We start from the raw sequence: 18,136 nt of genomic DNA, 5'->3' as shown, positions 1-18,136 counted from the left end.
TTACATTCGAAAGGAACCCTTCGACCTGACAGTTTCTGCTGCAAACATTCCATCGCATAACAAACTGTCGATGACACTAATTGACCAACGTCCAGTCACGTGTTGACCACTAGCCGTACACATGCACGTGCTTGCTGTAGCGTCCCGCTTCACGAATCTTGGCCCAGATGGTGCTGGGTCACGTGACATGATTAAACCCCCAGTCGCCGCCAAGCGGGATTAATTAACGGGGATATTATCCGGCGGAATTGACACTAACGACTTTCCGTATTCGGGCTATTTATCATACATTTGATAGCAATTATCATACAATTGAACTGTTGATCTGACACGGAAATGTTTACAGTTTACGGTCTGGAGGGTTCAGGATCTGCCAGATTTCACTTCGTCTGTACTGACATGTATTTTACGGAGACCACTCCAGCGTGCTGAACCTGAAACATATCGACACAAAAATAATGACTGTTTTGGAAATAACTCCCGCCAAAGTCACGTTGAACCCAATTTAGGCCTAGTCAAGTGGTGGTGTTAAAAACAGTCAAACAAATGGTCATGTGTCATTTGGAAAATATAACTTAAAGATTTAAACGTTTCATATAAAAATTCCACGTGATCTTTTCATTTCCACAATTTTGAAGGAGTTCAATCACCCTGAACAAACAGTTCGATATGACACAACGGAATAATTCGATCACGAGGTAAACAAACAGTTCAATATGACGTTAAATAACAATTCGATCACAAGGTACACACACACACGCGTGTGTTTGTCTGTGCGTGCGTGCGTGTGGTGTGGGTGTGTGTGGTGTGTGTGTGTGTGTGTGTTCGTGCAGGTGAGGGCAATAATCTAAAATTTGAAATCTATCAAAAACACATAAACATATTTCAAACTATGTATAGTTGAACCATGTTGTTGCCGGTTATCGAATCCATAAACCGAAATTTCGAAACTGACATTGTTGCTGCTGCTGAGAGATTGGATATTTAACAAGACCCTCCGGTGGAATTGATCCAGCTGTCCGTGGCCATATAGGTTTCAGTAGTTTTCGTTTCTATGACAAATCATTGCTATATTAGGCGACGTGTGAACCTAGTGCAGTACTGTGACTACCGTGACACTAGTCTGTTGAGTCTAACAAGGTGTTGTTACTTAATTAACTTGGCGACTGATTAACAGGATTAATTAGGATTAAATCGCCTCCTTGTTGCCATTGCGAGTGCTACATGGGTTTAACAAAAGTAGACATGTTTTATATGGATTTGCTCATGTGTGTTTATTTCAAATGTAAAAATAGGCTATATATATATATATATATATATATATATATATATATATATATATATAATACATAGAATAATAAGGGTAGACTTGTGCTTAGTCTCTGCATCAATATACTTTTGATATAAACAAATATGTTATTTTAATTTGACAAAAGGAGCCCCAGTAAGATGGGAAATTCAGAACCTGTGAAAGACTTTCTTCATATAGGTCTTTTGATAAACAGAAAGGAGTGGATGAAGGGGAAGTTCAAAACAATATGGATTTAATATGGGCGTAGTTATATCAGTGACGTAGTAATCTTTTAAGGCTTTACTCTGGCATGTAAATATGTCAGTACCTTCAGTACATCAAATAGTAATGAAATGTCTACAGACAAGATTTTCCAAGTATTTGCTACCGCAGTAAAACTTTCTCCAAAGTCATAAACTTTGTCATTAGAGGCTTTTCTGTGTCAGTTTCGTTCTGACCATCCTACTCACGAAATTAGCAATTTCTTTTTTCGTTTAAACGTATTTCATTGGCCTAAAAGATAACGTAATGTGGCAACAGTTCTCCAAACAAATTATATTATAAGTAGTATACAAATTACAATTTATCCGACGATGATTGTGAACAGTATGCCTGTAAAAATAATTTTTAATAATAATAATGTATGTCTCATGCATACAAACGGTTGCACTGCGCGGTCAAGTAACACACGAAAATTGACCCTTTCTATATATTTTTCTATAATTTTTTAAGTCAGAGTTTGCTGAGAGCTGACGGCAGCCTACAACAAAATTTCACTCGTATGTCGTGGTTGAAATTGATGTAAAAGCTTAACTTTGTCAATGGTAAATGTTTTCATCTACTTAAAAATAGGAAGATGCGTTTCGCGCACTTTCCGTTAAGTCTCAAACCAAAGGTGAAAATAACGGCATGTCGGAACGTTAGATTCTCAGTGACGGCACAACGGGACACGTTCTCAGTAGAAATTTACAAATAATACTTGTTGAAAGGTCGGGTGCTCGTCCACGTAACTCCTCGTGTCACGCTAAGCAAGATGGCCGGTGCTCCTGACGAATATCATCGTTGTCGGGTCATGAGAAGAACATCTGTCTCCTGGTGAAGTTTAACGCGAGCCGGCGCGTGCCACCACTTACCAAGGCGTGCGCTGATTGGCTGCGTGTATCGGATCGCGCCGGGCAATTCAGATGTCAAAACATAACTGTGCATAGATTAGCGTGGGTAGGGGAATGTCGGGGGGTATAAAAGCGGGTCGGAGAGGCAGCGTTCCATCACACCAACTTGCCTCTCAGAGCTGAACACACCTCAGTCATGGAATCATTCGACAGATACACGGAATCGGACAATATGGGAGGGAGAAAGGACCGAAAATTGATGGCAGAAAAGCGCCGACGAGCCAGAATCAACCAGAGTTTATTGGACATCAAAAGAATTGTCTGTGGGGCGCAACAACAAAATGTAAGTGGAACTTTTAAAGTCAAATATTGTGTAATATTTCTTAATACCTTGATAATTTCACTTAAGTATTTTGGTTTATTATATAAAAAATTAAATACAATTACTATAGGAGTCATATTTTTACAGTTACTATGATTGTATACCCTCCACACAACATGTACTTATAGTTATTCTTCCATTTTCCCCAGGACCCCAACTATGACAAGATGGAGAAGGCTGAGATTCTGGAGACGACTGTAGATTATCTGAGGAATGTCAGGAAGATCAACACAACACATCAACACGTGAAAGAAGCAGTTCAAGCCAAATTCCAACATGGCTTCTCCAAATGTGCTGAAGAAATCCTCTCCTACATCCAGTCTGTGCCGGGAGTGTCGGACAATGTACATCGTCAGCTGAGAAAACACATCTCTCGACGTATGACACACATTCAGCAGGTGCCCGTGACGTCATCAACAGAGGATGTGATGTCATACACGAGTCAGTGCTACGAACGATTGAATCCAGTACCTTCCCACAATTCCCAGTATCCACATCCGGCTGCACATGCGTACATGAGCGGGACAGTGGACACTTCCCCTGTGAAGGAAGACACCAGCTTCTCAGACAGTGGATATGCTGGTTCTCCTGATATTACCAAACAGTCCACCCACAGAACTGGACACTATCACCCTTCCAATCTCTCAGATTCAGAACTCTGTAAAATGGAGTCAAGCAGAATCCATAAAAACTTTGATGACTCGAGAGTTAGGGCGTGGCTCCAGAGCACGTGGTCTTACTCCCAACAAATCAAGACGGAGCAACAAGTTCCATGGAGGCCCTGGTGATGAGTGTTGCTGTCTCTATAAAGTGCCATAATCTGTGATACCTGAATAAAATCTAACGCTACACTGATTTATTGTTCTATATATATTTTGAGGGCGGTGGGGTAGCCCAGTAGATAAAGCGTTTCTTCGTCACACAGAAGCCCCGGGTTCAATGCCCCACATGGGTAAAATGTGTGAATCCCATTTCTGGTGTCCCCCGCCGTGATATTGCAGGAAAATTGCTGAAACCTTACATATCTTTTCTCTAGGTTTCTCACAGAGTCACAGAGGAAACAGCTAATCCAGTAGTTTGTGCGTTCCAGCCGAGAATGCCGGTTCGAACCGCTCGTACATATGGAGACTATAGACTTAAGTTTGATATCGGGGCGGTAGGGTAGCCTAATGGTTAAAGCGTTGGCTCGTCACGCCGAAGACCCGGGTTCGAATTCCCACATGGGTACAATGTGTGAAGCCCATTTCTGGTGTCCACCGCCGTGATGTTGCTGGAATATTGCTAAAAGCGGTGTAAAACCAAACTCATTCAGTCAGTTAAGTTTGATATCATCACCAACGGAACATGTCACAGACAACCACAAACTGTATGGGGATGTTGTATCAGTGATCAAATGCCATTTTCTTTCACTGCATGAAATCGCGTTGAATACAAATAGATCAAAATGAATAATTCCATTCATAGTACGTTGATGTATATTTATTCCCATATCTAAGCTAGGGTGTATTTACCACAAAACATGTTGGTTAAATCTGAGGGGAAACGTATACCAGTTTGTGTTTTGTATGTAACTGAAAACTGTAAATACATACCACTCATTCATTCAACGGGGCAGTGGGGTAGCCTACTTGTTACAGTACTCGCCCGTCACGCCGAAGACCCGGGTTCGATTCCCCACATGGGTACAGTGTGTGAATCCCATTTCTGGTATCTCTCGCCGTGATCTTGCTTGAATATTGCGAAAAGCGGCGTAAAACTAAATTCACTCACTCAATCATGCAACAGTCTGTGGTTGGGATTTTTGTGGCAAAATGAGGTAAATGGTTCAATAGGGTAATATCCTCATATCTGAGATATTATGTCGAAACTTTGATATTTTCAGTTATCATGATGAAATGAAACACAGAGGTAAAGTTTCTTTCGTCTCTTTGCATGGGTTAATAGCATTATGCTACAAAGGAACCCTAGAACGAGCTGCAAGGAGCTTGGAATGGATTTGTTTTTATCAGATGTATGAACATGGCGATAACTCAACTCCAGATCGTTGACAAACATGGATTTAAGTTATGCTTAAAGTTAAATACAAACATTATATAGCAGTCCAAAAGAAAATGTGCTTCTACGATTGATGGTGGTTGAAGGTAAAACAAACATGGAATAGTTATTAGATGGTGGTGTACACTGACGTACATAGAAGTACACACCTGTACTGTGTTATTATTCTCCCAGTCAGAACATTTAGTGTACATAATGTGATGTTCACATTGTTTGTGACGTGTATCAAGATCGGTGTTTTCGAAAATAATCCCCCTAAAATGATGTGTACTTTCTTTTGTACGTCAGCATATTTCACACGGATATCATAGATGGGGTTTGGACCAAAACGATTAACGCTACAGCCTAGTAACGTTACGTAACGGTATGTAAGCTTTGGTCAAATCCAGTTTTCAAGTGTAGGGAACTCAACAGCATACAATTTTTTCAACCATCTGGCTGAGGATGGGTGGAGAATGAGTGGTCTGTCTCCGTCCCTGAACCACAATATTTTCCCTACTGCCTAGCCCTCCCTAAAACCCCAAAAGAAGCAAGTCTAGATTCCCTCAGGTTTTGAATTTCCCATCTGACTGGGACTCCTTTTCAATTTAAATGGATTTTTATATATAATATATATATATAGTGTGATCGATTGTGGATCGAATTACATAATGTGGATGATTTATTTTATTAAATATGTCCCTAGCTGCAGGTTACAAAAGGTGAGCCATAATGTTTATTAAATGAAGCTCGAATTTCGCATCATCTAACAATTAATAGGACATTTAAAGTTCCCCCAGTCGACTGACACTTGTGTGATAAACATTATCTGCAACTGTCAGTGTCGGGGATTCCCCACGGGACTTCCCCTAATAGGATCACGTGACACTAAATCAGTGCACTTGCCCTCTTATCACGGCACACGTGACGATAGTACACACGCGAGATAACGGGAGACATTTTACCGAGAGGAGCGCTCCGAGCTAATGGTGGTTGTGTTGCCCATGGTTGAGTGGATGTATCCAATAACGATGGGCGTCGATGGCGCTTGTCGACTTGACACCTCGTGCCCGCCATCCGTCACTGTCATTGTTCCGGCGTGTCACAACATCATCAACGGGGTTTTATAGCGGGCTGATGACTGTGAGAGTGGAGGAATGTTGGCTGGGGTATTGTGTTTTGAAATGCAACACATCGGCAAAATGTTTTATTTGAAGGTGACACTGATGTATTCGTCGCCGGCTTTATTCCAGTGAGTAAACACTTTTGGAGGGGAACTGAACGTTCTTTGTGGTTTACCACCCAATATATGGAATACGTCAGCATCACAGTATTGTAAAATTCACCAAAATGCCACATGTATTTTCAGACCCAATCAGAGACGAATCTTGATTACCTTAGCCCTGTTCCGATTATAACCATCTTTTCGCGAACACCTGGTATCATCACTATTTCATAGTGATTCATAAACACATGCTCTTTCATCGTATCGCATGGTGACAACCACTGGATTGTCTGGTCCAGACGCAATTTGTTTACAAACAACATCATGCGTCTGTAAGGCTGAAACAAGTATATGCTCATGACAGTCACAATCGACTCTGCTTTTAGCAGAGATTTCTTATGAATGTGGAAAGGGTTTTGTCGCTTCTAATTATATTCTAGGTTAATATATATACATCATTTCTGTGATGAAATGTTAGTCTTAGGTGGGAACTGCCTCACTTTCTGTATATGCAAAATACGGTTTCGTAAATTGTCGCTCGTTTTTTACTTATGACCCAGCCATCTCTGATATTTTGTCAAAGGTGTGTGCATTTTATGCCATGTTATAGAACTGAATGGCATTTGGAAGTGATACACATATAAGGAAGAGAGTTTTATTGATAACTCTCTTTTAACTCATTCGTGAAAACATCAAAACATTCTACTATATACTTAGCTCACTGGCCTCTGTCATAAAAAAAACATGATTAAAATAAATAGGATTTTGTCCTTTGTTTGTTAGTTTGGTGTGGGATTTTGTCTAAAGTGCAAAGAAATTTGGTGCTATGGCATTTTGTCCAGTTGGGATTTTGTCCACCCCCCTTCTTCTTTACTGTTAGGATCACAACATCTCTGAGTATATACGTACTCCTTCACCATTAACCTGAAATGTTACTTGTTTGTTTTTAATATAAATATGTGATATTCTAGTTATTTTACTGTCCTTTGTTGACAAGTATTATTATCGTTAAGAATGATATTTATCAATATATAGCTTTCATATTCACGATATGTCTGAAATGCCAATGAAATTTTAAATTTTAAGTCCCTTACTCACTGTACATATGTAAAGGGTTAATTTGTATTCGGAGCCGCTATTTTCAAATGGCGTTGAGCCAAGATGTCAACATTTGAACTTGTTTTTAAACACAAAAATGTATTTGACTGTGTCCGAGATAATCATAGTCAAATACAATGGCCGTAAGATGCATGCCTATTTTCAACAATATACTCATGCCAATAATGGTTCTCACCCCTCCCCACCCCCACCCCCCACACACACACCTCACACCCCACACCCCTCTCCAATTAACAAAAATGGGGTGACAACCATTATTGGCATGAGTATATAACCCAAAGTTTGATAAACCTAAAGTCAAGGCATACAGTAGAAATGAGCAGAATATACTGTTGCAGGTAAATTCCTCTTTTTTTAATTTCCGTACCCTTTGAACACGATTAGTCATTTGTGACAACAAACCCCAAAACAAGGTGTGTTTTGAATGACACCCCCCACCTGATACCAGTCCCCACCGCTCATAATGGACACCTCGGTAATAAACCACCACCTGCAGTGTCTCCCGAAGTAATGTTTATCATGGCAATGGATGCCAGATCGCTATCAAGTTCATTTTGGTTCACCAACTGAAAACTATTATCATTGCTTGATAGAATGTCCAAAACGTATCTCTTCAAGACAGAATCGACTGATAAACGCAATCATGTCATCAGTAGAGATGTAGAAACCCACATAAAACATTCCCCTTTCAGTCGACAAATCAACAACATAAATGTATGGCAAATACTTTACAATTAACATGTGCATGTCTTTTTGATTTCTGACTCAACACACAGGTGTTATGTGGGTAAATTTAGTAAAAATATATTCTTTATCTGTGAGTATTTAAATATTTTGTGTTGCTTGCGTAAGTGTTTAAAACAGATATTTCGTTTGAATGTCATCTTTCTGATGTCCATGTCAGTCAAATATTAAGTTTCATAGACAAGCATTTTCATCGACTAAAAAACTGGAAACCATTAGTATGAATGAGTTTCTTCCAGTTTTGAGAAGGAACTATTTTCTATTAAAAATCACTGTTGAATATTCTATGCTTACGTTTTGCCTACAGTTTACATCACGTCAATTGTAGTTTTGGGACTGATTTACCTATATCTAACTCTACATAATTAAATACTTGCAAAGACTTCAGAATATGTTCCATCTGTCAAAGTCTATGTATACTGTATTTAAATTTAAATAATTTTTTTTAATAAAATATATGCACGTGCAATGTAATATTATTGTATAATACATTAACATAAATATGATTCATATGTCCTTGAAACGACAATATGAATTGAAAACTGCGTTTTTAAACAATTTGAATAAAGGACATTAACACTTAGGATTTTTTATATGCCTTTAAAAATTCGGTTTCTTATTTGTGTGTTACAAACGCTGTTGCTGAGTTTACGTGAAAGCTTTATGTCAGTCTAATGAGGTGTCGTATTGGAACCACGACAATGCCAGCCCAACAAATATTTCAGTGTCAAATTACAACAGGGTCAATAGACAACTGTATATTACGCTTCTGTGACGCTAGATAAATAAAACAAGCATTGAACACTTGTTGGCCCTGATACCTCGTTTATTTACAAGTCATCCCCAATTGTCCCTATCAACAAATGTCCCCGTCTCCATAACTGTCTAATGAAGTGTTGAAGACCTCTTTAGTTGATTTCCCCGTCCGACAGAGCGGAGTAAGTCCATTAGTGTCAACACCCCACGACACTTACCGTCATTATAACACTACAAGGATATATCACACACTGCTGTGACGTCACACTGAGACAATGACGTAATACCATTGTTCACGCCCACCCATCCAGTGATGAAGATTGTCTGTAAATGGCCTCTCCGGCGTTGAGTCTCGCTGGTCCGGACAATCTAACTGATAGTTGACAAATTTGGTTAAAATGAGATAAGATCCCCTTATTTGATAACGACATTAAAAGTAGATTAGGGCACGGGGGATTTAACAAGTCCAGTCAGGTTCGTCCGATAGTTGGTTTCCATCGTGTGGTATATACAAATGCGACATTGAATTATCACTCATTACTCATTGTGAACTATAGCAGTCCAACATGTTGGTAGATTCCCGATCAGTATACAGAACTTTAAATTCGTCAGTCATTTGCCTATCATAGTATTGTTTGTATATTTTGTGTCATTCATTCATTCATTCATTCTATAAGGTTTTCGCTCATTCGTTCCTTCCTCCATTCATTCCTTCATTCATTGTGGTTTAAACATATTTTTATCCCTAAAGAATCTGGTTCGGTAAACAAGCAGAACTCTGCTTATATCAATACCTCACCAGTACATATATCATTTAAACAAAATACACAAGAACTGGATACAAAAACAGACAAATTAAATTCATTCACTGTATTTCCCCACATGGGTAAAATGTGTGAAGCCCATTTCTGGTGTCCCCCGCCGTGATATTGCTGGAATATTTCTAAAAGCGGCGTAAAATCAAACTCACTCATTCACTCATTCATGGTATAAATTCATTCATTCATTCATTCATTCATTCTATAAGGTTTTCGCTAATTCCTTCCTTCCTTCACTGTATTTCCCTACATGGGTAAAATGTGTGAAGCCCATTTCTGGTGTCACTCATTCATTGTATAAAGTTTTTCATTCATTCATTCTATAATGTTTTCGCTCATAGAGAAGACATATTTCCAGATCAACATTGTGTTTTATATCACAATGGACGTTCAGAGAAAAAACGTTCCATCAACATACCAATAACTTTTGTTGGGTATGATCTGGGTAAAATGTAGTCATGTGAGGTAAAGTAAAGCTCTTCCAGTTCCATTTATCACAAAATGTTTTGCACAACGGTATCGTCTGGACTGAATCACATATACTCCAAATCTAGTTGAAGACGATGTCATCTAGTGCTTCTGACTTAGTCCCCTTTCACTATCTTCACTTGACCCCAAGGTCGACCCGATAGTGTAGGGCACGCGACCCGATAACAACATGCGTTTCATAGGGGAGTCATATTTTATATATACACAGTACGTATGCATTATCAACTATCTGCGTTTGGTCGAAAGGAACCAGTATATCTGCGAAAACTTAACCACTGGATCGTGTACATGATCTGAAGTCAAAGTTCAAACTGATAACATGTTATCGTGGCACTCCTTCGGAAGTGTAACACTGGTTGGAAATAGATTCCGGTATATATCATGTTTCCCATGGCTTGATAGGGAACATGGGTTGCATTTTCTATGTTTTCACAAGGAGAAGAAAAGAATAACGAAAACGAACATATACTGACGAAGGAAAGAAAGTGCACGCCTGTAATTTTGCTCCCAAAAACAAAACGTAAATAATTTGAAACGTGTTTTTTAATTACAAGTCACAAACATTGTGAATGTGTTGCACAAAAAGCACATGATATTTGTTTGTTTTTACATTTAAATAATCCCACAATACCAGGTGTACCACTTCAGTTTATGTTTTTAGTCCCACGTGCTAAATTATTGCGAAATATATTAGTGAAAGTCGAGGTGGCTGAGCGGATTAGGCGGCTGACTTTGTGTGCTGGCGAGGTACCTGACTCTGACGGCGTGGGTTCGAATCCCGGATGGGACGCAACTCAACAAAAGTACTAGAATCTGTACTTTACTGTGAAAGTGTAATCCCAAATACAGTATAACATTTATTACAGAAATTTAATGTCATTTCACAATACAAAACAATACGGATTCAACTAAAATTGATCTAAAATTGAACTAAAACATCCGTGTCAAATGCACATCTGTACATACGTAGATCACGTCCACACGTGTCTGTGCATGCTGCTTGCTCGGGGGGTGGCGCCCCCTATCGGAATAATTAACGGTTTTGACCCGCAACTGACACTAACGACTTGGCCTTTCAGCAACTACTTATGGGACAACTGATTGTAATTATCAGACAGTGCAGGTGATTATTTGGCACCAAACTGTTATCATAATAATGTCGGGGTGAGATCACGTTGTTGCTTTATTGGTGTAGAGGAATAGGGTCGTGTTTATTATTTGAACTGCCGTGGATGACAATACTGAAAGATAAATAAGACATTACACTTCTGAATTTTTACGAACGTGAATTCTCTGTTTACTTCACCTACATTTTCTAATATTCACAATCATTTTAAAATATTATAAATCAATATCTTTGATGCTTATTTGTCTTCAACAGAGCATGTTACATGCCTAATCCAAGCGTCAGATACAGTCCAAAATTTGCATTCAATGTCAGTGTTGTACTAGTCTGTCGTACAGACCCTGAAGCAAATATATCCAAGAAAGGCTACGCAAGTCTAGAAAATGTGGAAAGTCTAGATTTCCTTAGCTTCTGAAAATTAAGAAAGTCTCAGGGCTCCTTTTCATTATATATATATATTTTTTACGATGAACTTTTTTTCAGTAAAATATGTTCATTTCAGAGACTAGTTGATAGTCTAGTGTTTACATGCAGCAGTGTGTAAACAGGCTGTTTTTGTTTGAAATAATAACGTTTTAATTTGTACTTCATCGTTGACATGGTCTAATAAGAACTACGACTAAACCATTATTGGCATGCACTTGATATCTTTCAATATGTTATGATTATGTTAGCATTAGAAAATTGCGATCTATTGAAGAATGACACTCACTTTTAGTGACCGAACTGAACATGAGTTTCTTGGTTTGCGTGGATATGTGGCAGACTCTAGTTATATTACCAATTCTGTATAACAGACAAACATATGTTATACATATATGTATAAATGTACAGAAGCTTTTAAAACTGAATTATGGAAGACTATTGAATCGCAGCATTGTTCTCATAAGTTCCGTTGCAAACCAATACATGTATGTACATAGAGGTTGATGGAGCCATACGCAACAACTACCGGGTAAAATATATCCGAAACCTGGGGAAAATCTCAACTTGAATCATTTAGGGGTTTAGTGTTTAAATGTCAAGATAAAACGCAGCGAAACCGTTCTCACAGAAGACAGATTGTGAATAAACGCCTATCTTCATAACATATGCTAGACCATAAATATTGTAATCCACTCAAGTAAACTGTAAGTATCCAGTCTTTACAGATCTGTTCTAGATGGAGACGATAAACCGGTTTCTATTCTTTACATTAAAAGAAAACTGTGTTAAAATACTTGCATGAATGTACGTGTGTATGTTAGATGAGCATAGGAACTGAATCATAATTGGTTTAGCAGACTGAAGGTAGTAAGCTTGTTTACAGTCTGGAACATTACAAGATAATCTGTCTCGCGACAGATTAAGAAGATTAATAGGGATTAATCACACCCGATGACTTCTAAAAGCAATCCTTTTTTTGTTTGTTTCAAAACATTATTCGATTCATGCTATATGATGCCATCAGCGTTTTGTGTTCAAGTGAGTGAGTTCAGTTTTACGCCGCTTTTAGCAATATTCCAGCAATGTCACGGCTGGGGACACCAGAAATGTTTGTGCTCAAGAATATAAAACAAAATTTATGAATTCTAGATATTAGTCAAGTAATGAGGTTATGAATTCTTTTCTTAAAGAAGAATTTATGGGTATGTAAAATTGTTTCTTTAAAGCTTCAGCTATCGTACGTGCCATATACAAACACTCATTAAAGGCGCGTTGACAGGCCGGCTGCACTTGAATATTACATCAAGTGTCAGACTTTCGAGAGGTCATGGAAACCACATCTGCTTCCGGGTGAAATTAAGCGCGAGCCGGCGCGTGCCACCACTTACCAAGGCGTGCGCTGATTGGCTGCGTGTATCGGATCGCGCCGGGCTATTCAGATGTCAAAACATAACTGTGCATAGATTAGCGTGGGTAGGGGAATGTCGGTAGTATAAAGGCCGGGTCGGGGAGGCAGCGTTCCATCACACCAACTTGTCTCTCAGAGCTGAACATATCTCAGTCATGGATTCATTCGATAGTCACACAGAATCGGAATATCTGGGCCACAGAAAGGTAACTGATTTATTTTCAAACAGGTATATTATGTGTCAAGGGCTTTAAATTGGAAGATGTTGTCTAGTTACATCACCACGTGACTAATTACATTTTCACGAATGATGAAGTAAGAATTAGCTCTGAAATGTATAAAGAATAACAAGAATTTGTTATCCAGAAAAACGTGTCATGTTCGTCCAACTTCTAAATGCGTTTCAAATCCAAATGTATTTCTCGAAAATAACCCTTTACAATCGCTTCTGAGGCAAAGATACATTAATTTATATTCACATTGTTTATATTTACAACAGAATGCCTTTTTAAACAAAAACAGGTTAAAAAAACTAACGGTTTATTTAGAATATTAAATCTCATAACATTTACCACAGTGTCCTCAAACTTTCACTGTGCGTTCCTTAGATTTGTTGTTTCAATTTCATATGGTTTTCTTCAGGGTCGGAAACTAATGGCTGAAAAACGGCGACGAGCCAGAATCAACCAGAGTCTGACAGAAATCAAAGGCATCGTGTGCGCGCCACAACTACAAAATGTAAGTAGCTCTTTGTGGTGTTTACTGTGTTCATAGTGCATCTCCGACACCTGACCTGATAATACCAGTTATATATATGTGGCAATCTGGTCATTGATATTGTAAGCAACATTTCATTTGGTGTACGAAGATATTAGTCCGTCTCACAGTCTCTGAACCACATTATTTTCCCTACTGCCCAGCCCTCTCTGCAATGCCAATGCCCTAAATTAAGCAAGTCTAGATTTCAACAGGTTCTGAAGTTCCCATCCGACTGGGACTCCTTTTCAATTTAAAATCGTTTTTTGTTTAAATCAAATTGTTTATAAATATGTCCTAGATGAATTATTTGTATAATGACTTATTGACACCTGTACAGTATGTTTCTCATTTACACAATATATGACATGAACTCATATTTATATTCTTCCAATTTCCCCAGGACCCCAACTATGACAAGATGGAGAAGGCTGAGATTCTGGAGACGACTGTAGATTATCTGAGGAATGTCAGGAAGATCAACACAACACATAGACACGTGAAAGAAGCTGTTCAAGCCAGATTCCAACATGGCTTCTCCAAATGTGCTGAAGAAATCCTCTCCTACATCCAGTCTCTGCCGGGAGTGTCGGACAATGTACATCGTCAGCTGAGAAAACACATCTCTCGACGTATGACACATATTCAACAGGTACCCGTGACATCAACAGAGGATATGACGTCAAACACAAGACAGTGTTATGAGAGACTGAGTGCAGTACCTTCCCGCAATTCCCAGTATCAGTATCCGACTGCACATGCGTACATGGGCACTTCCCCTGTGAAGGAAGACAACAGTTTCTCTGACAGTGGATATGCTGGTTCTCCTGATTTTACCAAACAGCCCACCCAAGGTTCGGTACACTACCCGTCATCAAGTCTCTCAGATTCAGAACTCTGTAAAGTACCAACAGAAATGGTAAACAAAGACTCGAGAGTAAAAGCGTGGCTCCAGAGCACGTGGTCCTACTCCCAACACATCAAGATGGAACAACAATCTCCATGGAGGCCTTGGTGATATTTATTTGACGCTTTCCCCCGGCTGTGATATTGTTGTGCGAAACTTGCATATATGTAATAAATCATGCATAATGAAACCATGTGTTAGTTCTACATATTACTAAAGGTTACCAGGCAACTAGGTTGATGTCACAGAATGCAAGAAAACAGCATCGAAATTGACAGACGTAGTTGGTTGGAATACAAATTGTATGGGCCCGTGAAGATCCGGGGTAGAATAGGTCTTCAGCAACTCACGCTTGCTACAAAAGGCGACTACGCTTGTCGTAAGAGGCGACTAACGGGATCGGGTAGTCAGGCTCGCTGACTTGGTTGACACATGTCATCGTTTCCCAATTGCGCAGATCGATGCTCATTCTGTTGATCACTGGATTGTCTGGTCCAGACTCGATTATTTACAGACCACCGCCATATAGCTGGAATATTGCTGAGTGCGGCGTAAAACTAAACTCACTCACTCACCCACAAATTGTATGGTTGGTGGAAGGCTGTTATTATTATTTAGAATTTCACTCGACCTTTGTGTTATCCATATTTAAAACACAAACACCCAGAACAACCAACCCGCTGCTGATTAGGTTTTCTTTCATCAAACAAACTGGTCAGGTCAGCATCTAGGCTAGTCTGTCATACAGACCCTGAAGCAAATATACCCAAGAAATCCCACGAAAGTCTAGAAAATGTGTCAAGTCTAGGTTGCCACAGCTTCTGAAAATGAAGAAAGTCTCAGGGCTCCTTTTTATTATATTTTTTTTCCCACGATTTTTTTTCTGTAAAATATGTTCATTTCAGAGACGAGTTGTTAGTCTACATCTAGACTTGCACAAATCTCTAAGGTAAAAAAAAGGAGTTTAAATAATAATTTCTAAAACACTGGGGTCCGCTTATCTAGACTTGCCTCTTGGCAGGATAGCCTACTATACAGCCTTGGAGCAAGGTTATTCAGCAGCCTGCAATAACATAACTGGTCCTTTGGTGGTTGACGAAATGTGACTGTTTCACCATTTTTAAATGGGAAGTCATTGCAGAATTCTCTACTAGGTTTTCACTTATTGAAATAATACAAATAATTATCCAATCCTAACCGCCTGCTCAGTTCAGTTTCCCGGAATACGATTTGGTTTCGAACCCAGCTAGCGACACATGTTGTTCAAACTACATTTGAAAACTTTCACTTCAGAACTATAAAAAAAACTTTAAAATTAAACTTTTGGCTCGATATAATAAATAATATTTGAAGTGAAGTGCTCTTTACCTGTGTTATAAAATAAACAATGTATATCATTGCGTTTTTCTTATTTCCATTCCATCGTTCCCGTTATGAGTTTTTTGCTGCACATTGGATTAAACTTACAAACGCTATCCTATATATAATCAGTATGTCTCTATACTTTACCATAGGCTTACGAATGGCATAGTGCTACGAACGTGTTGTGGATGGGCGTCATGATGTTGATCACTGGATTGTCTGATCCAGACTCGATATTTTAGACCGCCGTCATATAACTGGAATATTGCTGAGGGCGGCGTTAAACAACAAACCAACCAACCACATGGAGTTGCGATTCAAACCTGACCTGCAGCGGGATAAACCAATACTATAACCACTGGACTACCCCTTTCTACCATAGGATACACTAACTGGACATGTCTAATTAAGGAAGGAGTACGTGTCGTTATGTATACGTGATAAACTGTTCTTAAAAACAATGCGTTTGCAGGTTACACTTTCTAAAACCAGGCTCCGATTTCTCGAAACAAACTTTTAACTCAAATTTCAAACTGAGTTTGACAATTAGACACAGCTGAATTTGTAACTCAAGTGCATTTGTAAAATAAAAAAAGCCCAAAGAACCTAAGTAATCTATCCTCCAAACTCAAATTGTTTACTATGTTTGAGTTTAATATCGATTTCAGTTTATTCTGGGAAATGCATTTTCCTGCATTGTCTCAAATTTAAGTAGAACTCTAACTTAAGTCAAAAGTCAGACTTAAGTTTGTTTCGAGAAATCGGGACCAGGTGAGTTAAAATGCGAGTTAATTAGAGTATAACAGTAAACGCCCTCATTGGAACGTGCTGTCATGAACGGAACAGAAATACAAATACTGCATATCGAGTGTTTTTCAAGCAGTACACGGAAGCCATCACATGCATGTTTGCTTGTCTGGTTGCCCCACTCAGTAATATTTAAGTTAGATGACCATATAATCAATAATAATCCAGTGATTGACATTATCAATATCTGTCGTCGTAACTAGGCTACTAGACTATAACATCTAGTCCCTGAAATGAACATATTGTACTGGGGAAAAACTGTTTATAAAACATTATCATAAAATATAATGAAAAACATCCCAGAGAATGTTTTCATTTTCAGACTTGCATGGGCTTTCTTGGATATATCTGTTTCGGGGTCTGTATGACAGACTCCTTGGATACCAACACATGGACAAGTCATTGAAACTCACCTGCTGATACCGTTATTCACTTCCTTATAACTCATTTCTCCAGAACTAACTGACAATGACTTATTAATATTTAACCTTGAATATCACAACATTTATTATATCCTGTTAAACAAAAAATGAGTTTCACAGATTGCAATTACTTTAATTTTACGACAGTGAAAAGAGCGCAACCTGTGAGGGCTCCACAGTGTACAGTGCTATCACAGATAAAATCAGGCACCTTAATCCTCCAGATGTTACCCAAATCCAAGTCGTAGACCTAAATAGGCACACATTCCTTCAAACCAATCATAGTTAATTTTACGATGGTAATTTTCCGCAAAACGAGCGTAAAAGACACAAAGCGCACCACACCCGAACCCTACCGGGAGAAGTTGACACTAATCACAGCAGGTGCCCGTATGTTCACGTGACCTCACAGCGCGTGCTGACGCGAAGTGTCACGCGGGGTCTATTGAAGGCTATCTCTGGAACATTCCCACGGTCTTCGCGTGGATAGTGAAGCGAGAGGGATGAGAGTGGGTATCATGTTTCCGACTGTTTGGAAGACATCACTGGCGCGTGGCATTTTGACATCTCGCGTCCTCCATTACTCATCCTTGTCTATAAGTCGTGTCAGACATTATCAACAAGACGTTTTATGACCCGATGATGGCCTACAGTTTGAAGGAATGTTTACACTGGTATTGAAATTTACAGACAGATTGGGGTAGTGTTAGGCGCGAGAAATACCGTTACACCCGGGACCTTCAACGTAGCTTTACAATACATGTACTGAATTTAAATACAGATATATTTGCGAAGCAACCCAGTTACTACTATAGTAACAAGCATAATCAAAGTAATAAACGCAAAATCGATTTAATTAAGAAACAGTTAGATAGAGTTTTTTGGTAATTTTACAACCCATTGTCTTCTTGTATTGTGACTTTTTTCCTGTGACTTTGTTCTGTGACTTTTT

The 18,136-nt window shown here is 38.9% G+C and overlaps 2 protein-coding genes across 3 annotated transcripts; both read left to right on the top strand.

Annotated features, from left to right (window-relative positions):
- The first annotated feature begins 2,494 nt into the window (after window positions 1-2,494).
- On the top strand, window positions 2,495-3,624 carry LOC124273046 (transcription factor HES-1-like). The gene is made up of 2 exons (XM_046708260.1): window positions 2,495-2,746; window positions 2,935-3,624. The coding sequence occupies exons 1-2, from the start codon at window positions 2,600-2,602 to the stop codon at window positions 3,571-3,573; spliced, it is 786 nt and encodes a 261-aa protein (XP_046564216.1). The 5' UTR covers window positions 2,495-2,599; the 3' UTR covers window positions 3,574-3,624.
- A 2,173-nt stretch (window positions 3,625-5,797) lies between these two features.
- On the top strand, window positions 5,798-14,783 carry LOC124273079 (transcription factor HES-7.1-B-like). 2 transcript variants are annotated; one of them, XM_046708294.1, is made up of 3 exons: window positions 5,798-6,071; window positions 13,573-13,668; window positions 14,090-14,783. In XM_046708294.1, the coding sequence occupies exons 2-3, from the start codon at window positions 13,585-13,587 to the stop codon at window positions 14,702-14,704; spliced, it is 699 nt and encodes a 232-aa protein (XP_046564250.1). In that variant the 5' UTR covers window positions 5,798-6,071; window positions 13,573-13,584; the 3' UTR covers window positions 14,705-14,783. The 2 variants fall into 2 exon arrangements, with proteins under 2 accessions (XP_046564250.1, XP_046564249.1); XM_046708293.1 differs by lacking the exon at window positions 5,798-6,071 and adding an exon at window positions 13,030-13,136.
- Window positions 14,784-18,136: the final 3,353 nt, after the last annotated feature.

This window comes from Haliotis rubra, unplaced genomic scaffold, assembly GCF_003918875.1.
Source record: "Haliotis rubra isolate DU_JTF1 unplaced genomic scaffold, ASM391887v1 Scf176, whole genome shotgun sequence".
Classification (NCBI taxonomy): Eukaryota; Metazoa; Mollusca; class Gastropoda; order Lepetellida; family Haliotidae; genus Haliotis; species Haliotis rubra.
This window is presented reverse-complemented; position numbering and strand designations above follow the sequence as displayed.